Source organism: Cyanistes caeruleus, chromosome 18, assembly GCF_971803275.1.
Source record: "Cyanistes caeruleus chromosome 18, bCyaCae1.hap1.1, whole genome shotgun sequence".
Lineage (NCBI taxonomy): Eukaryota > Metazoa > Chordata > Aves > Passeriformes > Paridae > Cyanistes > Cyanistes caeruleus.
This window is the reverse complement of record NC_141718.1, coordinates 7,053,691-7,081,584: the sequence shown is the minus strand read 5'-3', so window position 1 is coordinate 7,081,584 and position 27,894 is coordinate 7,053,691. Positions and strand designations below refer to the sequence as shown.

Genomic DNA, 27,894 nt, shown 5'->3' with positions numbered 1-27,894 from the left:
CCCCCCGCGGGCGGCGGGAGGGGCCGGAGGAGCGGCCGCAGCCCCGGGCCTGAGCCGGGCCGCACTGCCTGCCCGGGAGAGCGAGGCGCTGGCGGAGTGCGCTCGGCAGGAGCGGCAGGGAGCGTTCTGTCACCTCCTTGCCTGGCTACACGCCCCTGCCCCGCTGCGCGGCTGGAGGGTTGCTGCGCTCGGGAATGAACGCAGCTTTCACAGCTGCTCGCCCGGAGGTTGCGGGCCCAGCTGGTGGCTGAAACGCTGTGGCAGAGGGCCCGTCAGGTGCATTGCAGCCAGGTAATGCTGGCATGCGATCCGCATGGATTTGTCTAACTTGACCTTCTCGGCGTTTGCAGATAGCGCTGCCATCGTCACCTCTCAGCTTTGTCTTTGGTAATCTGAATAGCCTGAAGTTCCTACGCCCTTATTTTATGTCGTGGTATGCCCACCATTAATATTCCTCCTTTTCTGTAATGTTCCTCATTTCCTCTGTTTTTCCTCCTTAACCGTGGGTGGCAGAAATGGTTTAGCGTTCCACTGTCACTTTGCTGTGGACAAAGACTGTCACTCCCCTGTCTCCCCTATATATTCTGTATTTTATACAGTAAACGGTTAGAGTAGTCCGGTTTACCACAGTATTACCCTGAGAGGTCACAGTGAAATAGTAACAACTAAATTATTTTTGAGGTACTTTCTGCCATGCTAGCCCCATCCCTGCATTCTTTATTTCCAGATGAATTTCCTTGTGTTTTATGATAGTGGAAATGCAGCTTACTGGACTGGATGCCTTATTGGGCATATCAGATTATTTTGTAACCAGTTGTGAATTATCCACTCATTTATTAGGCTACAAAATTTACTAATAAATATCTTGCATCATCAAGACAAATGATAGAGATATCAAACTAAATCAGAGCAAGAACTGATCTCTAGAAAACTGTTAGGGTCCCTGAAGTCTCCTCTTAAAAGCTGCTTCTTGGACCTCTCAGGGAAAAGATACTTAATCCATCTAAGGTGTACTTTATGCATTCCAAATAAAGTGCAGTCCAGCCCTCAAAGAACACTCTTATAAACAAATGTCAGGACAATTTCTCTTTCTGAAACCAACTCAGCACAATTCTACAAGCCTTTCATTAAGCTTCTGCTTGCATTTTAGCTTTCTCCCACAAAGGTTCTGCCCTGACAATACCACTCTCTTAAACTGGATACAGGATCAGCCTTCTTGGGATCAGTCTATTCAAGTTTGACAAACATAGGAGCTATACACTGATTCTCAAGGACAGGGTCTAGAAGGGGCAACAATAACCAAGCTGGTTTAGACAGAACAAAAGGTAGATGCAAGAATAAAAGAAAGAGTCAGAATGGCCATCAAATCAGTATTCACAAATTCTTGCAGTGGACTCATTTTGTGCAGCCTCCTGAAAGTCTTTTTAAATTATTCTGAACTTATTCTTACTTCTCATATGTATTAAAAATAGAAAAAAAAATCAGTAAAAAACACCATTAAGTTTTAAGCCTATGGATACTTTTTTCTTCCCATAGACATGACTGCTGAAGGTATGCAGATTATCACCTGAATATTTTAAATGGGTATCAAGCACAGAAGCTAAATAATCTTTGGTCACTGATGAGTCAATACTTTGAGACTCAGAATGCCAAAAACCAATACATTACATTTAATGTGCATGCATTTTACTAATTTCAGTGGAACAGAGATTTGTATAATTTGTCTATTTAGACATCAGATAACTGCTTTAAATAACAACTCTGTACCTGAAAGCATAAATACATTCTAGGTTTATATGTCTCAAGGTAATAACTGCAATATATTACTGTGTTTCAGAAGCAGTAGTACAAAGAATGATGATCATACACTCAACCAGTAATTTTCATCAGTATATCTCAAGAGACCTTCCAAAGGTCACTGTGATTATCCCATTGTTGATGATGGAGAAGGAAAGCATTGAGATGAACTTGCTCAATGTCATATGCCAGAGCAGTGCTAAAGCTGACAATTGACTTCAGGTTTTCTGTATCCAGGATGAAATGATTTGCCCCGCAAGCCACCTAAACACATCCATATACCCCTGGGAATTCTTTTAATTACTGTTTCATATCATATGTGTATTGTTTTTATCAGTGTTAGAACCTGGAAGAGCACTCCACGGTTTTATGGTGTTTCCTTACAGGCTTTTAAACATTAAAAACATTTTCTAATTTCCAGGCTCCACTGAAACCCTCTATTGCCCCCCATAAAAAAAAAAAAAAAGAAAATTAAGTTTGAGATTTTGTTTTAAAAATTAAGTATTAATATTTCAGTAAGACAAAAAGGTGACACAGATCCAATCCCAACCCAAATCTGCAGATTTTGGTAAAATTACTAAATGTTTGGTTATGAGTTCTGATCATGCTGTGCTAATAACTGAAAGCAAATTTGATGTTACTTGTGTTTTCCTCAGTCTGCAGGAAAGCTGTTCTGGCTGGAACTCATCCAATTGCAAGCTCAGGGCTCAGTGACTTTGGGGCCTTCCTGGAAGCAGAGTCTCTGCAGAAGGTAGTCAGGGGAACAGCATCACACACAGGGGCCTTTTTTTGAGGGGTCTGGAGCTACATCCAAACCCACTGAGATTGCCAGCAGCCTGGGTGTATCTGTCCTCAGAGGCATAAGCTCTGTGAAGCTCAGATCAGGCATGTAACATTACTATTTCACACCCTCATAGAATCATAGCACCAGCAAGGTGAGAAGAGACCTTTAAGATCATGAAGTCCAACCTCATTATCACTGTAACCTCTATAAACCACTAAACCACTTTACCAGATCTTACACACCCCCGAGGATGGCAGCTCTGGCTGGGCAATCTGTTCCAATTCCTGACCACCCTAACAGTGGAAATAAAATTTCTACGACCCGAATTTCTCGTCTCAGCCTGCAACCAGATACGCTGCCAGCAGGCTAAGGCAGCCAAGAAGCAGCTCATACACTCTGAGGTGACTCCCCAGTGCGCTGGGGGATGCCGGGCGGTGTCGTGCCAGCCCCTCGCACACACCCCGAGGGGGTGCAGGGCCAGCAGGGCCCGCGGGACACGGCCCCGGGCACAGGGAAGGTGTCGGCAGAGCCGGCGGGAGGAGGAGCCGGGCCCAGCCCCCGGAGGGGCGGCGCTGGTCGGCCTGGCCGCCCTCCGGAAGCGGCGCGGGGGACGCGCGGTGCGGCGGCCGTGGGTGAGTGAGGGAGGCACGGGAGGGACTGAGGGGCACCGAGCCTGCAGGGCGGCCTCGGGCACAGGCGGCGGCAACTCAGCTGCCACCAGCAGCCGCGGGCTGACGGGCTCCTGGTCTGGGGGGCTGTGTGTGCCATTCCTGGCCACCGCCACAGCCCCGGCCCTCCCCGCCAACGAAGGTGCTGCTACTGAGCGCCATTTGCTTAAGGCTTTTATCCTAAATTTATCCAGCAGCACCTCTGAGGATATTTTCAGATGTCAGTTCACACGTGTTTTCGTTGGTTATGCGGTGGCATTTCATTCCTGCGTGGGTGGTGGCTGGTTGGTTCTTGTGTCACGTATAGGAGTGATTGTAAGTGTACAGGAGAAATAAAGTAATTTTTTAATTAAGTTTTAATATGTAGTGATCCTTTGAGGTGAAGAAATAGTCACAGGTAGACAGTGAAAACTACTAATGTCGTATGGTGGTTCCTCCCTGAAGAAAACCTAAGAATTGTACAAGCTAAAAATACAGCTTTCATCTAAGGAACAAGCCCTGCAAAGGCTCTGGGTCTGCAGATCCGTGGCTGAGGAGAAACCCGTGCTCTTGAGAAACTGGGGCAAAGGCTGTTTTACTCCATTCTCGTAAATGTTTCTAAAATAATGATGTGGTGAAAGGTTATGTTTACCAGTGTTTGTTCCTCATGGGAGCTGTACAGTGGACCTAATCTAGTAAAATGCCAGAGAGAAATTAAGCAGCCGTAAATAAAATTAGCCCGTTAAACTTGGGAGTGCCTTTCACCTTACATGTTATTTTATATATTTCATAAGTGTTGAACTTTTGCATTGCTGTCTCTTGCAGGGAAGACTGACTCTTCACCTTTGTAGGGTTACAAAAGCCTGAGTTACTTCAAAATGCTTGTCATCAGGAGCAATCTGGAAGTCATCAAATTATAGATCCATCCATTCCACTTCATCTTTAGTTATTAGTACTGCTACTGTACAGCATGTGGTGCACAAGGGGAGTGCAAAAATGAAATAAAAAACTGCTTTAAAAATGCAGCCATGAGAGAGCTTTTCTCTGAACGGAAAAAAAAAAGAGATTACGTTTAAGAACTAACCAAGCATTTCTTATTTTTGATGGTTTTAAAATTTGCTATAAAAAAACCTCTTATTTCAGTAGTACGAGAAAATACATCCAATTTTACAGACATTTGAGGACTTGTAGGGCTCAGTTGCATTTGGACGTACTCAAAAGAGACAGTAAAAGAGTTCTGTATTCTGCTGATCACGAGTTCTTGTTGTAGTAATAAAACTAGCAGATTCCAGTGAATAATATTTTTTAGCTGTATTTTAGACTGCACCTAAACAATAGTTTTGGATCAGTTGAGAAGCAATTGAGATCACTGTGGTAACTGACAGATGTTATTTATGATGCTTCATTTGTGAAAAGGAAATACATAACAAATGGCTTCATTTTTCAAAGCCTGCTACTGGGAGTTCTTAAAGGTAAAATAGTTTTATGCCAAATTGTGAACTGATTGCTTCTAATCAACCAAATGATGGTAGAACCCTATGAAAAGAACATACACAATCTATCATGTTTGAATCATTTGAAAGTCCCTCTAAACGCTACCTTATGCTGGCATGCATCCACTCAGGCTTTTAACAGATCCTTCAAATGAGTAAAACAACACACTGTGCTGTCTAACAGAGTATTGTAGCACAGAACAAGAATGTTAGTTACTTTAATGTCGTTTCCAAATTAGCGGTGCCATTTGGAGCAGAACGCTTAATTACAGGATGTTTGTGGTTCTTGTCAAGCTGGTTTGTGTGTATTAGGCATAAGTTGGACAGCAAACTAGAAACATTACAGAAATAGGAGATTGTTGCTATCATGTCATCCTTGGTAATTGTTGTCTTATTGACTAGGAATAATCGAACTAGAATTTATAAAAGCTCATTATCCAGAGAGCAGTCTTCACTGTCTTCAATCTAGAGCAGAGGATTTATGCCCCCTTCCTGCAGACCTTGCCACTTTGCATAGGGTGTATATTCTGGCTTGTATTCTCAAAAAGCAAATAAGAAAGCAAGTATTGTACCACAACTTAGCCTTTTCTATTTGAACTCTAAACTATGGCACCTCCTTCATCTCTAAGGATGGTTCTGAAGACACATTTTCAGCAGAAATGGAGCTCAAAGATCAGCTTTTGATCTAGCTTTGGAGGTGTTGTAGAATCAAGTTACAAGTGGAAGTCAGTGCTGGCCTAATCTTTTCACCTTCTCCTCTCCTTGGTCTGAGGTCTTGAGCTGAGCGAGGAGGAGGCTGAGTTGAGCACATTTTGCCTTGCAGCTTCAGCTCTGTGCAATGTGCTTGTCTCATCCCTGTAGTCACAGCACCAGCTTTTATGTGAGTATGAGCTTGAGAGAATGACACCTGCATGAGAGTTTTTGATTGAATGTTTATGTACTTACTATATTTATGACAGCCTCTCTTTAGTTTTTTTTTCCTCTTAGTGATTTGTTAATTATCGTAAATTTCAAAATACCCAAATTTGAGTCTGACTTACAATATGCTTCTATTTAAGAATTTAAGGGTAATATCCACAACACGTGTTGCAAGTGCAATGTCAGCTTTGATCAAAGGTACCAAAATACATTGCTTGCCTCCTTTGCCAGTTAAGTGCTTGTTGCTATTTTAAGGGGTAGCTCTGTTTTATCTGGCTTAAACACTTCTGTCTAAAAAAAAAAAAAAAGGTTGGACTGTTTATATAGGACCTATAAACATTTATGCTTGTCTCAAGGCTGGCAGGTGGAGCCTGAGATAAAAAATGCTGGTTTGATATTTGTGGTTAATAAAAGCATAAATGTAACTCAACATCAAGCAGTGTTGATGGGGTGACAAAAAAGGTTCTGTTAAAGTAGTAATACCTAATAATAATGACTGGGGATTCTATAAAGGCACTGAAGTGTTCAAAATACTTGTCCATCTAGATAATTCTGATGAGTATTGCAAACTTATTTTGCAGCTGTTTTCTGACTGGCAGTTTTTGTTTAATCTTTATGTTGGCCAGTAACTTTGCATGAACAGCTGGACCTACTTGATTATTTGAAGGGAACTCAATAAATCAGCTAATGCAGCCTGAGACCTGTTTATTAAAATAGTGGTCTTATGAGTGATTAATTGCAAACAGTTTTTTGTCAAGTAATCCATTTAATTATATGGCAGGTTACTTGATGAATAGTAGCAGCCATAGTCAGCAAGAGTACTCAGTGATAGTTGTCATTAAAACTGTATTTTGCTTTCACCAAGTGAGCTTCTTTGCACTTTGCCAAAAAAAAAAGTTTTAAGGATTCCCTGCCATACTCACAGTTGTGCTGTAGATGGGAACCTCTAAACCCATGGATTTGAAAGTGATCTCTTCTGAGCTGCGAGTGTTGTTTCTGAAATTGTGTGTAGGAGATCCAAGTCCTCCAGTACTGGTAGTTCAAGTCCAGTATGGTTGCAGTCTACAGAAAATTCAGCAATAGGAGTCTGAGAAGGGGCATATCACCTTCTCAAAAGTGGTTAGATTTTTTCTATAAAGCTGGCAATGGGTCTTTTTAAGGACCTGGCCAGTAAATCAGTTATCCAAAAATTAAGACTGCATCTTCATTTTATGATGAATTTCTAAGGCAGTTATTTTGGGATTGACTTAATAGAGGCAAAGAAAGCCAACAGTGTGATTTAATTCAGTTTTCTCGGTGCCTTATTATGCAACCTGTTAAACATAAAAGAGTTGGGATAGCCCTGCTATGGCTGCTCTTAGCTAATAGATTATGAGTCAGCTTGGGAGGGAAATTCCTTTTGTCAGCGAACGGAATTTAAAATACTTTGAGGTATATTTATATATATATGCAGACACACACATGCTCCTGTGCACTAATTTTCTTGTCAAGCATGTCAGGAGTGTTGCACCTTTTCTTGAGTTATTTCATGTCCTGCAGCAGAAAACTCTTTGCAGGATATTGGCTTGCAAGACTGAGCCTGTGCTATGACAGCAACAGCAGGCTGGTTGTAGTGCTGAACTGTGACTTAACAGGAGCCAGCAGCTACGGGCAAGCTGTTAATTTTAAAAAAAAAGCCGTTTAAATGCTGCACTTGCAGCTCTGTTTCTGGTAATGTGAACGCAGTCAAGATGATCCATTTCCTGATATTTCTTACGACAAATTATGTAGAAATTAAAGAGAAAGAGACACTTTCTACTTATCTTGAAAGTACAGCTAAAAATCCTGGTTTTTGTACGGAAATTTTTTCAGTCGTTGGTTTGTTCAGATGGCCTTAGAGTTGTGGTGTTGAATTCTGCCTCCCTCTCCCCTTGACTTACCTTGAAAGTCCTTGCATGACAAAAGCTCTCGGTGGCAGTAAAAATGGCTGTGTGTCATTGGGTGGTAGCATTCTGATAATTCTTTGAGCAGCCACAAAAAGTAAAGATCAGACTGCAGTTTTATTACCAGAAAAATGTTCATGGGACAGCGCAAAATATTTGAAAGCTGCTTTGTTTGTTTGAAATGGAAAGCACATTTGTCATTCCATCTGCATGGCCAGAATTGTAAATATAGCACAAGTGTTGGAAACTCCTCATCAAAATGTAAATTCTGGACTCAAAATGTCCAGTGTATTTCTGTTTGTACCTGATCTTTTACCCAATGCTAAACAATACTAATTTCTCTTGGGCATTGATAATAGCTTAGCCTAAATTATACTTTATTTGCACGTCTGTGAGTGTCTTTAATGAGGCTTTTTTTTAAACTGTGGATTCTGCAATAGTTTGAGTCTTATTTTCTCCTTTATTCTAGCAGAAGCATTTTGCCTTCCTTAAGAGAGGGAAAAAAAGTAAAGGCACTTTATTGATAATGAACAGAAAATTGCGTAACAGTCTTTTTTTCGTGTACTGCTAGCACTCCTGACTTTGTCAATATTTTCCTGATGCAAGTTTTTTTCCCTAAATATCTGAACTAGCCAGGCATAACTTTGAAGGAACTACCATAAAAATTTGGTTAGTAAACCAGTCTTTAGAACTATTCTATTTTGGAAGTTGTATTTATGTATTGTGAGCTATTAGTCAGTACATTGTAATCCTTAAGCTTCAGTACAGCAGCAAGTTTCTCTATTTATAATTTGCAGTATAATAGATAATCTTTATTTACATTTTAGGCTATTACAGAATGACCTTACATTGAGGTTTGTGGAAGAAACAAGATTTAAACATCTGTTCTTCAATGTGCATCCTTCTATTCAAATTTGACCCACGACCAGTTTCAAAAAATGCATACAGGTAAGATGGTTGTAGTTAAAACAGGCTTGCTTCTGTAATATTTTACACAATTCCTTTTTGAAGACACTGTTTGAATTACAAACTCAAATCCGTATTATGTGTTTAATTGTGCTTTTATAATGTTCATAACTTAATGCCTTTCCCCATTGGAGGAGGTACTGTAGCCTTTTTGGAAGCCTTTGGTTTTAGACTATGTCAGAAGTCTTGGGCTTTGTAATCATGGACCTTTTGTTGGTGATCTGTCATGTGCTGTGTTAAGTCTTTTAAATACTGTACTCCAGTGTTTGGAAGTCCTGCCTTCTACTTTATTATTTAAACTAAGGGGAATTCTGTTGTTGGGCATCACAGCTGTAGCTGTCCCCTGCTTTCAGTGTGGTAGATACATCTAGGGCTTCCAGTTTACTACCAAGGAACTTCTAGTAAGTATCCTAGCCTTTTCCCTCCCCACAATCTACTTGCAATTAAAACTGTAGGCAATAAACTAAGTAACATGTATGAAATGTTTAGCCAAAAACTGAAGAAAAAATAAGCTTGCAGGCTTCTAGATAAGTTATATAAGAATTTCTCGATGTCATACGGTGAGTTTCTGATGTATTAAACATCCTGAAATAATTTTCTCTCATTGTAGCTTGTAGTTTTTAAATTTCATATCCAACATCAGTATCTTTGAGTACACGGAGTATGTAATAAAAAGACAGCACTTCAGACTATGAAGGTTTATTGCTTTCTGTATTTATATATACTGTATAGTATACTATATATTATTTTGTAGCGTACGAGTATTGGTATTCATCCAGAAACCATCACAGTCAGTCTGCTCAGTAAATTGTGCCTTTCAATGACTTGTTTTCCTGTCCTCTTGTATTAAGAAGCAGATGCCATTCTATAGAAAGAGAGGAGATGAGAACCAAAACCTCAATTGTCCACAGAGTGCATTCCTTTCTGCCTCTGGAGCCTGTCTAAAAAGGGATTTTGTTTATGATGTGACTGGTGCTGAATTAATATATCCATTTATTTGGTCTGACTTTCTTTGTGTTGGTAGTTAGCGAAACACAGATTCATCAGTTTGATGCCTCTTGGGAAATCCTTTGGATGTAAACTGCAGTTGTTTGCCAAGTGAACTTTCTGCCATGATCAATATTTAAAAGTAGAACTTAGAGTAGTTTGCTTGCTATAAAAAATTGCATCATTGAAGTTATTAATTTATATCAGAAAACAACTTGCTGTCATTGTTAGAATAAGACAACACTTTTGAGATGTTTGGCCCAAATTCAGGAGCATTTAATTGTATTTAACTTGTTCTGTATCTTTTGCTAAGCAATGCCTTGCTCTATACCTGCAATAAATCACTCTGAGCTATCTGGTTGGGTGATAAATGCCAAGCCACAGTGTTCTTGGTGTCAGATTTTAGTATCAGATACATAATTTTAATCCTTTTTTGTTTCCTTAGCGCACCATAACTGAATCTCTTGCTTGTCTTTATTCAGGAGAATGTTGAAGTTCTTTCTTTTTTAGTAGTTCTTATGTTTTTTTCACCTTTGCCTCAGCTTTGTGAAGGACTGAGTCACAGGTCTCAGTATCAGCTGGGAGTGGTGCCCAGCCCTCCCAATTCCAAGCAGTATTATAGCCATTGGACAAAGCCAAACATCTCTCTACAAGTCCTTGCTAAGGGTAATTTTTCTCTACAGTTCAAGCATCACTGTGCTGTAGCTTTGTTTATTTCATGGTGACATCTTGGAACAGTTTTTCCAACCAAAGGGGAATTCCTGTAATCCTGACACTAATTTCTCTGTCCATCATGAAGCAGGCAATTAAACCTTTCTTAATGTTCTCTGCTTTGCATCTCTTAACTGAAAGAAAGTGTCAGTAATAGGCATTAAAAGTTGAAAAGACAAACAGCTTGTCATTGACTGAGTTTACTGGCTAGAAGAAAATGGCAAAGCTAAAACATGTTCTCTCACTTGGTGAGACTTTTCCATCCAGGTAGACCCTGGCTTCTAGACCAATATATTGGTCAATTTTTTTGAGCACCTAATTAAGCAAAAAGCTCACCCTTGTGACACACTAATAAAACCATTGGCCTGTACCTTTGCAGCTTGTTCTGTTTTCTCTCTTGAGGCCTATTTGTGGTAAAGTTCAGTGCAGTGTAACAAGCACTTTACTGTAGTCCATTATTATTGTCAGAGGTAGTATGCTGCCTTTACATCTTTCTGAATAGTACTGTGTGTATCTTACAAATAAATAAATGTTTCAAGCTTCAAAGCTGTGATCACAGGCTCTTTTCTGGAGCTGAATTGCGTTGTAGGAAATTGCTTTGATGGAATGATTTCTCATGTTTTCATTTTTCTTGATATTAAAATAAATCTTAATACAGTTGAATTGTTTCAGCTATAAAATAGCTGAATAGGCTTTTTGCAATTTATTAGAAGATGAGGGTCACTTAATATTGCTCCTTTTCACTATAATTATGTTTCATAAAAGACAAAATAAAGATGTTTTTATTATTATGCTCTTGCATACTACCCTTGTGCTAAATTTAGGGGTCTGCATTAAACTTGAGATGGGGAATATTCAATCACACAAGAAAGACTTTGCAGATTTTTAGTATTTAAATACTACAAACAAACTGTAGTTTCATGTCAGGAATTATTGAAGGCAAGTATCATTGAAGCTTCAGGAGATGAGAAGTGCACTTCAGGCAAACTATTTTTTTAACAGTGGAGATATTCATTTAATTTAAAATCTGTGAAAGGAGGCTGCATCCTGTTAACAGAGCATGTTAAAGTAAGATGGCAGAAATTTGGTAAACCAGCAGAAAGCCTATAGCTCAAGGACTAGAATCAGCTGGAAGAAGAGAAATTATGTAAGTTTGAAAGGAAAAATATTATATTTGCACTGGAAAGATAAAAATGTCCATACAGTTTGCTTTCCAACAGATGTTATCTTTGTTGGACAAAATACTAAGCCTACAGAATACTAACCTTACAGAAAGGATGCCATTGAAGTGTCAGCTTTTTCTAGTTTCTCTATGCTTGATTATGATTATTTTTCTGTAGTATTTCTAATGTGCAACTTGTACCTCACAGTCCTCTTTTAAAACACTGTATTAGGGAAGAGATGAATTTGCAGGAAAGTTCAGAAACCTGCAGAGAATGTAAGTACATCTGAATGCTGAACAAAGTAATAAGATGTCACTGGAATTGATTCTCGTGTGTAGTGGCTAAAAATTAGAATTAAAATTGTATGGTCTGTCTTCAGTTTCCAGTAGCAAACTTGTCTTCTGTGCAGATATAATTGAGATGCAGCTGGTAGGAGAAACTGATAGTGAAGAAGATACTGAGGTTATGGAAAATTGTTTAAGAAAATCTGCAGGTTTTTGAAGGATGGCATTTCATTAAAATTAAATTAAATAATGTAGCTGGAGAGAAGGGGGAGCATTCACTGTCTTGTAGTCGAAATAAAGACAAGTCATGTTGTGGGTACTGATGAGCAGGACTTCGGGAGCTGCACTGGAGCTGTGCAGGTCTGTCTGCAGTCACCTGCTGCCCTGAGCCTCCACACAGGGCTTGCCTGCTGTCACAGCTGTCCTTTGCCTTTACTTGGGTCAGCCAAATCCATTACCTGCTCCTCAGGTGAGGATGTTCTACCAATGAAAAACATTTCTTTAAAAAATAATTTCAAAATAATAATAATTTTCTTTAATTAAGCTGTAACGTGCTGAGGAATCTTAAGGTTGTTTATTCAATCTTAATTCAGTGTCTTCTACTCTAAGTATTCTTTCTTGAAAACTCCAGTTGCCTCATTCACTCAACAAGATGGACTTGCTGAGTGTCTCACGACAGTGAGAGAGAAGGCTGCTGTCAGATGTCAGTTGAACTTTACACTGAGTGATAAAGGTGAGATGGAAGATAAAGGATGGTTTCATGCTTGAAATGAATTAATGCTCTGGAAAAAATTGGATTCTGCTCCTGCCTGTACTGTGAAGTTCCAATTTGTAAGTAATAGTGTCTTTTTTCCTCTTGGGTTCTATAGGCTTATTCTAGCAGCTAATAGGGATGAATTTTACCACAGACCATCCAAATCGGCCGAGTTTTGGGACAGCAGCAATGAGATCCTTAGTGGTATGTATGTCTTGCTGTTTTAAGTGATTTTTATATAATATATAAGGGAATCATGGTCTGGATTTTTTTATTATTAGGGTGGTGGTGTTCCGTTTCTAATAAGAAATTTCATTCTCCCTTATACATCTAAGGAAAACTTGTTGTAAGTTTGAAACATTTCTTAATTTTAATGTATTAACCTCACTTACTTATTCCCTTAGGTCTGGATATGGAAGAGGGAAAAGAAGGAGGGACATGGCTGGGAATCAGTAAGAAAGGCAAGATGGCAGCCCTGACAAACTATATGCAGCCAAAGATTGATAAAAATGCAAAAGGAAGAGGTATGGAGGAGTTGAAATAAAAAACAAAAAAGGAAGTGGACAAATAACCCTGATGTTCCAGTAAAATAGTGATGATTACAACATTAATTTTCTTAAAACAGTTCCATGGACAAACAGAATGTTTATGTGCTGTAAAGAAAATTTTTGAACTGATGAGTTTGAGTACATATGTCAGGAACCTGACGTGGATAATGATTTTTTGATCAAGCAGGCACAAGTAAAACAAGATGTAGTGCCTAGAGACTGAAGTCACATTCATACAACAAATGTAGCAGTACCATCTCCTCTGGAAAATAATTCTAATTAAGAGGCAGAAAAACTAGCCAAGCATTGAACTAGTTTTAGATTACAGTAGACTTTTTAAAATGTATATTCATATTCAATCACCTTGTGTCAGGGAATGTAACTTGGATTATGCTGGAGGTAGCCTAAAAGATTCTTCTTCCCCATTGATAAATCAGAGGAGCAGAAACAATAGGAAAAACCATTTTTCAAAGAGGATGCTCAAAACATCTGTGGGGTTTTTTAAAGTAAAAATAGGTCTGTTTGTAACTGTCATATGGTACTGGATTGGGAATACATTGCAATGACAAAACACGTTGTACAGAGAAACAAATGAACTATGTCATTTGTATTTCATTTTAGGGTCATATATCAGGGAAGTGAAGCAAGACAAGAATTTGTAAGGTAGGAGGAGAGGAAAGGTGCAACCACAGTCCAGAGCAGTTAGTAATGTGAATTCTTAGAATTTTTGACCAAGATCTTTAGAGTGAGTTCTTCAGAGTAAAAGTCAAGCTTTTAATGTGAACATGGTACAATGATACAAGACTTTAAAAGGTTGGTTCGTTATTTGGGTTGATTTTGTGGTTTGGGGTTTTCTTGCACTGTTACAGCCTGTTTGCAACAGAAATCTTTATCTTTCTGTTTATTTTACCAGGCCTGTCAGAATAGTGAGCACACACATACAAGTTGCTCTATGTACTTCTCTTTCTTAGGTGCTCTTGTAACAAACTTCTTGACTGCAGATCTGGACAGCTACTCTTACTTGAAGAAAGTTTCAGTAGAGGGACATCTTTACAATGGATTTAATTTATTAGCAGCTGACTTGAAGTAAGTCTACAAAACATCACAGTTCAAATGTAAGAAGGAGAAAGATAATAACAGTGCTGTACATACAAGTCATATCACCACAGTGTAACAATACCAAAGCCTGTCACGAACTAAACTTAGAGCTCATGTTTTTTGCTAATTGGCATGCAAGGTCATAATTTTTTTGTAGTCTTCCTTTCCTTTGTTATTTTTTTAACTTTGAGACACTGGAGGGCTATCTTGTATTCTAACCATTGCTTCCCACAAAATTTCTTGAAACTGATAGGCTGTAGCCAGTCTTTACCCTGGAGGCTCTGGGGCTTGTATTTTGAGAAAACAAAACCTTGGCTCATAATTTCTCAGACACTTTTTTTTCTCTGAGAGTTGACATGCTGCAGCAGGATTAGAACAGCTGAAAGCTTTCAAGCTATTATTTCTATCAGTGTCTGTGTCATTAATCTTTCTTGAAACATTAAAAATCGGCACAAGACAAACATTAAGTTAAAGTTTCTGTAGCCGAGAAAGGACATGGGATACTTTATTATAATCAGTGTAGCTGGCACAATCCTTTCTACTGCTTGTGCATGTGTCTATGCACAAGTATATCTATTGCTTTGCTTTTGCATTCTGCCTGACGGAGAAGAATGGAAATCCAGGGCTAAGGCATCTCCAGGCCATGTGTCAATTCCCAGTTGGATGCACACTCCATGACCGGGAGCACCTCTAAACTGCCAGGAGCACACTGCTGCTTTGGCACACTTGCTGCAGAAGCATTAATCTTAATAGACAACCTGATGGTGCAGGGCCTTCTCCCACTCAGTTTTTCTGTATGCTTCTGGGAATACACTTAAAGCAGAAGACCACAGTCTTTACTGTTTTCATTGGAAATAATTTCTAGCACTTTCTCACTAACTGGCATTGTGTTTACATTTTTTACTTTCTGTATTAGATCAGCTTCAGTTCATGGCTCAGACTTATCAGTCAGTTCTGTGAAGACACCATGAGTGTAATTCTGCTTGGTGTGACTGCTTAGAAATAAACATACAGGTTATGTTTCCAGAAATTCAACCCAAAAGATGGCCAGGCAGTTGGAGGGTTTGATGCTTTATGGTCTTTTTTACTTTCTGCTTAATGAAGTTCATTGTCTCACCAGAGACTTCACAAAATTTTTCAGTTGCCTAAATTTATTTTTATCATGGTCAGAGGATTTGACTTTTTGAGCTTTCTGCTGTGTGTGCTAGGTTGCATAAATTGGAAGGCTATCTTTAACTGAAAAGGTAGCAGAAGACATAGACATTTTCAAGCAAACATCATATTCAAGGTGTGACCTAGCAAGCAATAAGTTTCAGGTTCTTCATTTTAATGTAGGTAAATAGAATAGTCATAATGGCTGCTAGTGTGATGATATTAAAGTAGGTTTGACTGATGTTATTTAAGGCAATCATTCTTGTGTTGGCTTTGTTTGTTTTTTCCTGCATAGAGAGTTGTATGCTCGACTGAATAGTCTTTTCATGGTGATACAGGTCATAATTCCTTGTTGAGTATCACTCTGAAAGGTGTGTGTGTGTTGATTAACTTCTCCATTTCGACATGTCCTTAGCCTTGGATACTCTGATGAAATTAAATTCTTGGCAAGCTAATGATGCAGAGCAATTTCAATAAGATTTGTAAACTTGCCATTTTAGGAAATTAGAATTACTCCCAAGAGAAATGTGGTATATATCAATGGGAGCTACTTCTCTGTCAAAATAGAAAATGTTATTGTAGTTTATGATATTTTTTGGGCCATGTTACAGTTCAAAACAAAGATTGAGGACTATTCTTAACATATTTTTCCATTGTGTAGCAAACAGTGATTGGCTTTGTTAGAGTGTGTGAAATGGAGGGGAAACTTGAAAGTGTAAGGGGTGTACCTGAACACATGATCCTGCTGAGTGTAGGCAGCATGTTCAGAGAGATTTACAATGTTTGAATCTTAAGGTAAACATTTGAGAAAAAGAAATTTTATCTTCTCTCTATATGATTATGATGACAGTATGCTAGATGACAGGTGCAGTAATACAAGAAGGGGAGCTGGAAACAACTATACAGGTTGTAAAATCTCATTGTTTATTTCCACAGCTTGGTGTGATTCCTGTTTTTAACATTCATGGGTTTTGACACTTTTAGCGTAATAATCTGTTGGCTCTGTGGCATCTCTTTGTGTCAATTTAAACACTACTGGTTTCTCATTTTAAGAAAATTGCTTAGTACTTTTATTTTTCTGATTTTTCATTTTATCATCTTGGGTGTACCTGCTGAGTATGAGAGTCATGAATATTTATTCAGTTATGCTAAACATACTTTTATGTTGAATTATAGCAGGTGACAAACAGTGTCTGTTTGGACTCTTGTGCAGCTGCAAAATTGGCTTCCAGGAAGGCAGTGTTGCCACTCCCCTCATTTTGGCTGTCTGTAGGTCTGATTAAAAAGGAACAAGGTTATCAGAGGCTGGACTGGTCTCTAAGTAAATATCTGCTTGATAGTCAAAGGGGTTTTCCTTCTTTCTCCATTGGTGATAATACCTGAAGGCAGTGAGCTGCTTCTGCTGATGATTAGGACATAATTTCTGTCCTAAACAGTAATTTTAAAAACAGTTTATTTCATAAGCCTGTGTTTATGTCCAACAAATCTACTGTTACACCGCTTAGGCTTTCATGGGTATCTCAAACTTGTGTCAGGGCTGTTGTGGCAGCACCTCCCTTGTGTTCCTTACTGCCAAGTGTGTAATACAGACTGTCCTGAAGGACAAATTGGCAGCTTCTTGTCACCCACCCAGCAAGTGCAGAGTCTCTGACAGGCTGTCAGTTAGATCCCATATAGTTTATGTGCAATAAGATCCCTGTGTAACAGGAGTGAATCACTTCCTCCATGATGAATAGACAAATTGAAGCAAAGTCCTTACAAACAAGTCAGCTGAAGGGGATTGCAGAAAAATGCCTTTTGGGTGAGCTTTTCTGCTTTCACCTGTCACAGCCAGTTTTCAATCCCTGCAGGGAAAATGTAGTAAACTATACCATCACCTGCAGGCTCTTGCTTAGCGTGGTTACCATGACCTGGCTGGGTGGGAAGGATTTGATTGCTCTCCAGAGATTGGATTTTCAAAGTGAGATAGGGTCAGAGTGCTGATATGAAAAGAACCTGGATGGTCAAGTCTCTGGGACTGCTCTGTAAGCTCATTTCCTTTTCTTCTCAGGTAATTCAGTACTAATTCAGTATCGCCTTTTGCAGAGTACACTCTTGCTTCTTGTGGCTCCCTTATGAAAATGAGGTATTTCTGCATAGATCTTTAGTAATTTCTAGTGGATGTATGGTCAGTACAATGTCAAAAGAAAGAAAAATGCTTCTGAAAAACTTTCTTATTTTATTTCTTTCCTCTGGTATCAGCTTCTCCCTGGCTTAAAATATTAGGACAGCACTTATGAAATGTTTAGACACTGACAACAAAATCAGAGTAGTGTTTTAAGGCAGACATTGTATGCTGTGAGTATCCGGCAGAATTCTTTTCACCATTTTATTTGACAGTAGGTGGTACATGTTTGGGGTTTATAGTTGGTGGTTTGGTGTTTGCTTGTTTATTTTTAGCTTCAGAACAGTTACCTAATTAGCTCATGAACACTGTAGAAAAGAAAATGTATATGTGAACCATACTTCTTATTGAAAACTACAGTACAGCATTTCAGTGTTGCTGCCAGTTTCATCTTTTGTCCTTGCACAAAAAATACATGCACAGATTATTCATAAAACAATCCAATGTCCTTGTCTGTAGCAGAGTAGCACTCAGTGCCCAGGGAGTGATCACTTGGTGATAACCACACTCTGTGCAGTTTTACTGCCTCACTACTTTTTTCCTTTTTCTTTCATTCTGAGTTTTTGTTGGACATGACTTCGAGCCACCTTGAAGTTGAAGCAGGGCAGGAGGGCAGAAGGACGTTGCGTATGTTTCATCAGCATTAAGAAATGATTGTGGCAAACTCTGTATGGCTTTCATGTTGCTGTGAAGCTTCTATTACTACTGAGATTTGTGCTGCCTAGAATATTTCCTAGAACATTTATTATTGCTTACATTTTTTGACAGAATGATGTATCTAAGAGCATAATTTTAGTTTCTTTCTGCTGTCAGCTATGGCTGGGTCTACTGGGCCTTATTGTCATCACTTTAATTACGCCTTTATTTCTTCTGCAGTGAAATTGGTATCTATACTTGTAAGGGTGGGAGGGAAGAGAATCTTGAGTGTGGGCCAGGGTTTTGAGCCTATTGCTGTGATCAAGCTTCCAGTGATTTTTTTTTCATCTTGGCTTCTGCTTTGATGATGAGTACTGAGTACCTGTAAACAGTAGGAAGGGACTAGGCAGAGCCAAATGATAAAAGAAGGATTAGCTGACTGGCACAGTGAACTAAATTTTGAAAGTATCCCCATTTCAGAAGTCTCTTGGGAGGCTTTAGTCTTCCTTTGACAGAAGGCAGCGGCAGTGTTGCAGTGGAGGTAAGCAAAAATACTCATCTGGGGGAGTGTGCATGCTATAAAATACAGATGTCCTGAATTAGTGACCCTGCAGTTTGTATGTATTCCCTGTCTTCTTGGTAAACTGCAGGGGATCTTGTTACTGAATTTGTCAGTGACAGAAATCTTGGAAGAGATGCTAGAGGATTGTATTCTTTCATGTAAAAAGCCATTCTAAGGAAGTCAGCAGTGCCAGCTTACTATGCAGTCTTATCTATGACAGGCCTTGTCTTACAGCTGTGTTCCAGGGCTTCCTTGGGCCTTTGTCCACCTTTCCATCTAACACTGTCTTGTGAGATGTCAGGTTATAACAATTGCTCTGAACTTTTCTCTTTACAGACCTTCTACAGCAGATATTTGAAAAGAGAGTAGTTTATGCACCAATACAATGGTTTGTGTGATTTCTGATGTCTTAACTAAAAACACCTAAGGTGGGGTTTTGTCTGTGGAGAGTTCAGGTGGTCAGTAAGTCTTGACATCAGCATAAATAAATTTGAACAAGGATCTTAAGAATGAGAAGAAAAAGATAAGGAATATAAGTCTCTTAAGCCACTAAAGGAAAGTTCAGAAAAATTACACATTTAACAGTCGATAAATTGCGAATTGAGTAAGTGAGGTCTTCTTATGTGATATTTAACAATAAAAATAGAGCATACAATATGCCTGCTATAATTGCTGTCTTCTGCCTGTGCTGAAAAACTTGATCATCTTTCTGTGTGGTATCAGAAAACTCTTATGTGTTGGTTTGGGAGGAGGAAGAGTAGTGCACAGAGAAAAGCAGTTCTATTTTTGCTTTATATGGGCTTTTTTTGTATTCCTCTTCTTGAATGTTCTGACTTCTATAATTAATTAATATTTCCTTCTTCATTTGGCTGTCTTGTAAAGGACACTGTAGAATGTCTTTCATAATGGCTTTTCAAGAAGAATATAAACAGCTAAATCAAGACTGTTTTGCTTGTTATTAAGGTTTGAGTAGCGGATGCTAAGTTATGCAGAGCAATTTAAGTTCCAGTGCATCATTAATGAGATTGCATTCTATATACACTGATTTGCATCAGTGCAGAGATACTCCTTTTTATCTTAGAAAAAAAATGAGGAGATGGAAATTGCTTATCTCCTGTATTATGTTTTATGCTATTTTATCCAGATTCAATCTTAATTGCAAGTTTTGTGTTTGGTTTTTTATTTGTTTTGGTGGTGTCGTTTTTTGGTTTTTTTTCAATTTAGAAAGTCTATCTGCTGTCTGAGGAGCTGGAGCTTGGGAGACAAAAACTGAGCTATGGTCAAAATGTGTTGGTATCTGTGAGCAAGTAAATCACTAGGGGGAAATACAGAATTAGATCTCATTGTGGTATTCTGGCAAATTAAAAAAAACAAAAAAAACAAAACCACAAAAAACAAACCCCACCAACTGGAAGTGATCTGAGGAATCACTATTCCATGTCAGCTGATTGAGGGATGTTGAGAGTGAGCCATCTAATGGCAATCCATTTCCCGTAGGACACACAAGGCTTATTGATGACTTTCTATTTTTTTTTCCCCCTTATCAGTTGGTTTGGTGTTTGTGTTGTCAGTATCAGTGTGATTATTTAAATCCCTGCTGTTTGGATATGCTGATACCATCTCTGTCAAATAAGAGTTGTTTGCAATGTTGGAAGCTGTTCCTGAACCTTGTGCAAGACCCTCCCTGTACTCTGCACAAGAGAGAGGGAGTGCTGCAGCCAGTGCCTAGAATTAGAGAGAGATTCAGTGACTACAGTGATCTGAAAACAGCCAAGAAATGCACAAAGGACCCAACTATGCCCTGCAGCATTGCTGGAAGTGGGCCTAAAATGCACTTCTGCCATCTAAAGTGGCCCACAGCAGTCAGTGGCTTAGAATGCAGGAAGGATTCAAAAGAGGTGCTGGGGAAAAGGGTACTTGCTATGATGGAGAGTTCCTTTGTTTTCACATGCCCCCCTTCTCCCAAGCAACTAAATCTCCAGTTAATCAAAACCAGGTTTTTGTCATTAAGACTGACTAGTTCCATGCAGAAGTTATGGGGTATTACTGAATTTTATTGCTATTATGTTTAAAAATAATAATAGTACTTCTTAGTGTACCATTATTACACTAAGGTAATAATGGTACTTAGTGGTGGAGCTAATACAGTGTTTTGAGAGGAGGAAAGTAGTAAAACTCATCAATGTCTGGTATCATAGGAGTAACAGTGGGAGAAGCATCTTACTGTGCTCAAAGATTACATGAAATTAAAGAATAATCAAATATAGAAGCTGATGGCTTTTCAAGGAGAAATTTGTATTTATATTTTTTAGTACCACCAAAGGAGATGTAATTTGCTACTATGGAAACAAAGGAGATCCAGAACCTGTTTTCCTAAATGCTGGTGGGTTTTCTTCAGAAAGGTTTGAATATTACTTTTTCTTATGTAGCAGTGTATTGTTCTAGTAATTTAGCTACTTAAGCATTGTATTTGCTGACTTTTTCTTTGCATTCTTTAAAAGAATATATTATTAAATGCCCTTGAATTGGTTTAAATTTTTGTTAATAATTTTCAATAAACAATCAATAGTTCATAAAAGTTTCTGTCCATGTTGGTGTACCCACCTGCAGTGCAGTTAGTGGAATAATGCTCAGGTACCTATGGCAGGACAGAAGTCTGTCTTGAGAAATGGGATCTGACCCTAGCTCCCTAATCTGTAGTGATAACTGAAATCGCCAGAATGCACTTTCCAATTAAATTGGGCTTTTTTGTGTGTGTGTATGTGTGTAGGAATATATGGATTGAGTAATTCTTTGTTGGATACACCATGGAAGAAACTTCAATATGGGAAGCAGCTTTTCACAGAAGTGGTCAAAAGAAGTGAAGACCTTACCAAAGAAGACTTAGTGAAGGAGCTTCTTACTGTGATGAATAATCAAGAACCGTAAGAACATGACAGATGGAATTTACTCAAATACAATATGACCCATTTAAAAAAATGCATATAGAAACTGTTTGGAAAGAAAAAAGCACTCTACCTTGATATTAATTGAAAGTAGTGCTCTCACAGAGCGTGACTTTCAACAGTATTGATTTTTAAGCAGGAGACACATTCAAGACTACTGCAGTCTTGGACCTCATCAGCTGTGCACTGTGCCCTTTTTTTTAAAGATTGCACTTCTCTTAGTAAGGGCAATGAGTACCTGACTAGGGATGTGCAAGCTGCTTGCTGTCAGCTATTTGGAGGCTCAGGTAGGTTTGGTTACTGCGCTTAGAGAAAGCATTTATTTACTATTTGGATAGGAAGGAACCTTAAAGATGTTCTGGTGCCAACCTCTGTTGTGGACAAGGACACTGTCCACTTGCTCAGAGACACATCCAGCCTGGCCTTGAACACTTCCAGTGATGGCACACCCATAGGTTCTCTGGGTAACCTGTGCCAAGGCCTCAGCACCCTCACAGGGTGAGCAGGTTTGTGTTAGTAGCTTATGCTGTTCTGTATTGCTGCTCAGAGTAGACAGAGCATGGAGGAGCAAAACTTCAAAGCAGAACCAGATGCTTTCCTCAAAAGTGCGGTTGTTTCAGGCTAAGTGGGAGAAGGAAATAAGGAAGCGTTTGTACAATTCAGCTGTAGGAATTCAGTCAAGGAAGTTCCAGTCAAAGAAGTCCCCAAGAGATGAGTTTGAGATTAAGGAAGGTTCCTGCACTCAGAACTCAGCGCACAGTGAACCTGAGCCCATCAGCTGGATGTTCAGAAGAAAATGAAGTTGACACCACTTCAGTGTGGAGATGTGGAGTAGGGTACAGGAGATGCTGTGGTCTAAATGCATTTCATTGCTCACCATCTGGTAACTTTCATATTTACCTTGACTTTTATCTGTCTGGGAAGTGATTAGAGTTGAAGCAAAGCTGTTTCTGGTATATAGATCCAGTTATCCAAACTTAACAACAAATTTTAACACTAGCATTCACGAATGTGGCATTTTTCAGTGGTTCAAAATAAAGTTTTATATAAGAACTCAGACATCTGAGCAATGAGCAGTATTTGAGGAGTCTGCTAAGCTGTCTTAATAGGTTTTTTCATCTGCTATCACATCAATTGATTTTCTAAAAAATTGTTAGACTTTATACTTTTTACTAGTAAAAATGAAAAGGTATAAGATACAATATAGTCAAATGATCTTCTCTTAATGTTCAGTAATTCCATTTGATCTCATCTGAAACCATCTGACTATAAAAGGGAAATATTTACTTACAAAAAGCAATATTTAGAACTAAGCCTCTAATCTTTCCAAATCACACTTCAAGATGAAATGATCTTTTCATAATAAATATGAACATGTGGATATGCACTAGCTTTGAACTTTCTTAAAATATCCTGTTTCATATTACTTTGTGATCTCTTTGTGTGTGCATATTACAGGAATTTAGTGGGTACAGCAGTTGGCTTAATCATAGAATTCCATTCCTTCCTGATGGGTTTTTGTCCATTACGCCCTCTCTTCTGTTTCACCCCTGCCTTTGACTGTGATCTCAGGGATGTCCTGGAACTTATTCCAGTTCAAGAGGGATGAGTGTGTTAATGGAGATTTATTTTTTTTTAACTACTTTCCTACTCTTTTCAGTCAATTACCAGACCCTGCAATTGAAGACCAAGGGAAGGACTATATCCGTCCTATATTGAACAAGTATGCAGCTTTATGTGTTCGTTGCCCGGGTTATGGAACAAGGTAAAAAAATTCACAGCCAGAAATAGATGTGTACTCGATCAAAGCATATCACAAATCAAAATTGTGCTATTGCAAGTTTAAATTCTATAGTGACTGCTTTAGTTTTTTTTCAGATATTAATCAGGTATAATTCAGTAATGCATTTCCTTCATCAGTATTTGAGTGTCTGGGATTTGCTACTGAAGAGCATTTTAAGCTGACACTGTGGTTCATCTTTGATGGAGAGCACAACTTTAACTTGTCCCAGACAAGATAATACAGTTCTCCTGCTTCCCCAGTGTAGTAGCAGGTCTGAGCACCTCTAACTTTCATCTTACCTGAGATACTGCAGAACACATTTCTCCTCCATGAGCAGGAATTGTGTCATCTACATTGCTAAATCAGAGTTTTCCTTAGACATTGCATCGTAAAACAGATCTGCTATTTTCATACATTAAAACCTATTGCTCTTGTTCAGAAGAACCTGTATTTCCACTTCTCCCTGAACTGATGCTGCTGTTTTTACTGAGATATTCTCACTCTCTGCTCTGGCTGTTCCACCAAAGCTGCAAAAAGAATAGAATAATGCAAAGCAAATCTTCATTTAATCTTCAATGGGACAAAATTGTTGATCCCTGTTGCTGCCGGTAGGGAATTGCTTCTCTAAAAGTCAGCCAATAATTTTGTAAGATTGGTCTGTGGCATGGTCTGCCATAGTATTTCCTCTATGAGATGGGAGTTGATAAGCAGAGAGTGCTCCGTAGGCATTTTAAGGTGATATTCTGAAAGAGATACTCAGTGTTTACAGTGGTTTTCTAAAATGAATTAAAAGAACATTTTAAATATAGGATAATAAAGATTTATTTACCATGATAACAAAGCACCTTCCTCCCCTGGTTTCACAAACTGGAGTCCAGCCATTTCAAAGGAAATGGGGATAACTTGGTAGAAACACTGACTTTCTACTGGTGAATTAGTACACATTTCAAGTCTCCCTACTGCTGTGATTGTATGCTCACGCTTACCTTTCCCTTAGCAACAGGGCTTAGTGAATAGAGGTTGTTAACTGGGCCTCACATATTCTTCTGAGGAAATTACATGCTTTTTTTAGAAGAGTGAACAACTGTGAATTGACTTGGGAAAGGCCACCAGATCAGAATGGTGGAAAATCCCTACTGTCAGTCATCCCTCTGTGGAAGGGTACTGCAGTGTCCACAGAGAAATGACAGTTTACCAAGGCAAAGTGGAGTAGGTGCACAACTGGCATCTGCTTTTCATGAAAACAAATTTCCTCTTTGGAAGGTTTCTAGAGAGAGAAACCTTTTTCTGTGATCATGTATCAGTGTCCTGTGATGATAATAACTGTTTAAATCTTAATGGACAATTAATTTGAAAGAGGAATGAAGAGAGTACTGTTGATATGAGTAATCCTTATGGGTACATATAGGCTGTGAAGAAAAACCAAGTTTTATGTTACTTTTTTCTGAATGGAGCACTTTGCACTAAGTTTAAGCTTTTACCATACTCTGCAATGAGCAGATTTGTGTGTAAGCTGCTGCAAGTGCAGCAGGGAGTCAGTGCAGTGGAGTGACAGAAGAATGGACTGAAAATGTCCATTTGAACTTGCCAGGATGATTTCTGCCCTGCTCATGTGATGATGATGTGCTCAGGAAAAAAAAAAAAAAAGGTTATGTGGTAAAATAATATGTTAAAACATATGGGAATGAGGGATGGCAGCCTAGAAGTTTTTATAATGGAGACCAGGTGTAACCTTGTGCCATTGCACTGTTGCAGGACGAACACGGTCGTGCTCATTGATTCTGAGGGACACGTTACTTTCACCGAGCGCAACATGATCAATGCTGATGTCAACCAGTGGAAAACAAGCACCTATGAATTCAAACTGCACAGTTAACAACTTTCCACATGAATGGTTTGTAATAATAGCAATGACAGAACAAGCCATTAAGCTCTAGTAAATGTTTTGTGCCAGCCTCCACAAGCTAAAAATAGCAAGGAAAGCAAAAGTTTAAATAAACTGGTAGCATACCCTATCAAGCTCACAAATGCTTTGGAGAAAACCAGATGAAGATGCTGTTTTTACATGAAGTAGCAACTTATAATCAGAAATATTTTATTTAATACCACCCCGCTTTCAGGGCAAGGCCATCTTTGTCCAAGACAAAGTCATTGCTTTTTTGTGGGTGTGGATTTTTTTAAATATGTTATAAGTAGACTTAAACTTGTTTTCAGTTATAATGGTGGGGAAATATTTGCTGCTTTTATTGTTCTAAGTGAAGGTTTTAGCGAACTTTGCTTTACCTTCAACATATGCTGTTAAGATTGTACAGCTGATGCCAATGTGCATTAAATGAATGTATGTTATCTTGGTAGTATTAAGTGCTTTAGTCTCATTTATGCTTTTCAGTGCCATGGTGCAATGTTCTGCCTGGGGAGGGCAGAGAGGGGGGATTCTTTACATTTGTTTTTCTATAGATAGTACAGCAATAGATCTTATTTCTAAAACTTTATCTGAGAATCAAGGTAGATCATTTAGTTCAGTCTCTGTTCACTTTTACTGAAAGAACCATGGGAGCAGACTTGTTATCTTTGACCTGAATAAAACTATTTCTGCTGTAACATCCTGTTTCCTGATAGTCTAATGAGCAATATTGTTTTTGTTATTTTCTTCCCTGGCAAGCAGGTAAGGAATAGGTACCTGTTTGCAAACAGAAGCTGAAGTTAAGGTTTTCATGTATTGACTGTTCTGTGCATACAAAATTTTGGTTTAATTTCTTTATTGGTATAATGTGTTACAACCTGCAGTGACTGCTCATAGATTTTTAGTAAAAATAGCTATGTGTTGTGAGGTGACACTGTTGTAGTCTTATATTGTTGAAAAAGTTGGATATTAAGAGGTACTTCCTATGTTCTAACACCTGTGAATTAAAAAGCTATTTAAATGCATGTTTTTTTCAATTATTCAGCACCAGTGTAGGTAGTAGAAGATTCTAGCTAATACCAGGATATTTTAAAACCCTAAGCTATTTTTGTTTCTATTGGTGTTCTGTTTTGACTTACTTTGAATACTGAATATTAGTTTAGTAGTGGATCACCAATATTTTTTTCTTTAGGTATGTTTTACTGTATTTTCACAAGCCTCTGATTTTAATTAATTATTACAATGTAGCCAAATTTTTGATACTCTTTGGAAGATGTGCAGCTGTGTTTCTGTACTCAAGCTGGTATGTTTGGGCATTCCTCTGTGTGTGTGTGTGTCTCTGTATTGGAGGCAGTAAATGAGACTCCATTGAGGTGAAGTACTGTGAAAAGCCATTCCCAGATTTGTAATTGTCAGGAGATACTAAAGCAGTATTTATTCAAATCTCTTCTTTATATTTGCATATTTAAATAGCTTCTAGATACCAGGACTGCTTACATGACTAGACACAGGTTGTGGATTCAGTTCTGTATTAATGTCTTTTTGACCACCTTGATGTCAAGACAATCAACAATCATGAAACAATGCATGGTTTAGAACTCAAAGCCTTCCAGACTGTCCTGAGCTGCAGGAAATGGTCAGCCATTTTAATTTTTTAATGACTTCTTAAACCCTATATTTGTATGGATAAAAATGTTAACTGTTATTTTTAGATGCAAAAAAGTAACTAAAGCTGTCTTAAATTTGACACATTCGCACCTAGAAACAAAGCCCTGCCTCAATAGCTTGCTCTGAGAGTTTGCATAGCAAACTTTTTTATATCCACTTACAAATAGTAGATATTTAAACAGACATTCTCTTTGAAGACATTATTGTAAAGGCATGCAAAATACTTGCATGCAGTATCATACTAAAAGTATTTATAAATTTTGGTTTTTATAGCAGTCCTGTAATAATGAACATTTATTCATAGTTTTTACATATAGGCAAATAAATGTGAGAGCTTAGATATAAATATGGATTATAATCATGTATTTTGGTATGCTTGAATCAAAATTCTAAATCTGGGATTTGCTTTTTCTGACAATTAAACAGGAAAGGGCCCAAACCTTGGATGTTATTTTTTGTCGCATCAGAATAGCTAATAAAGAGGTTTTTAACTTCTTTAGAAGCTTGTGAGAGTTTTGTCATTGACTTCAGTGGAAACAGGACTGGACACAGACTGCTGTGCAGATATCTGCAAGTGGTGCTTGCCCACAGAAGTGATAAGGTATTTGTGGAGTGCATGATCTCTGTGCAAATTAGAGTTGCAATGAATCCACTGGAAACAGGAGACTGTACCTACAGTTAAGAAAGAAAGTGTTTTATTTTTATAAAAGTATTTTTAATAATAGAAGGGAATTTTAAATACCAGTTTTAAAGGATATAAAGGAAAAAAGTGTATGTAGGAAACTATTGCATTGCATTTTACTAAGTTTGCTTATACATATCATCTCTTCAAGGTCATACATTTGCAAAAGATTTTTTTCCTGATTTTTTTCTATTGGAATGGTAGTGGAAGAAATTCTAAAATGTGTAAAACCTCAGTTATGTTTTATTGCTTAAAATTGTGTCATAGTTGTTGTTTACATATGTGTTCAAAACTAGAATCAGAATAAAGTCAAGCTGGTGACCAGTC

General features: G+C 38.3%; 1 protein-coding gene across 8 annotated transcripts; it reads left to right on the top strand.

Moving 5' to 3' along the window:
• Window positions 1–6: 6 nt before the first annotated feature.
• Window positions 7–27,894, top strand: TANGO2 (transport and golgi organization 2 homolog). 8 transcript variants are annotated; one of them, XM_086856208.1, is made up of 10 exons: window positions 7–291; window positions 2,454–2,548; window positions 8,389–8,509; window positions 12,542–12,630; window positions 12,831–12,950; window positions 13,946–14,060; window positions 20,899–20,969; window positions 21,357–21,510; window positions 23,192–23,296; window positions 25,070–27,894. In XM_086856208.1, exons 3-10 carry the CDS (start codon window positions 8,454–8,456, stop codon window positions 25,188–25,190), a joined length of 831 nt encoding a protein of 276 aa, XP_086712334.1. In that variant the 5' UTR covers window positions 7–291; window positions 2,454–2,548; window positions 8,389–8,453; the 3' UTR covers window positions 25,191–27,894. The 8 variants fall into 8 exon arrangements, with proteins under 8 accessions (XP_086712334.1, XP_086712335.1, XP_023793272.1 ...); XM_086856209.1 differs by having other exon boundaries at window positions 7–433; XM_086856210.1 differs by having other exon boundaries at window positions 26–387.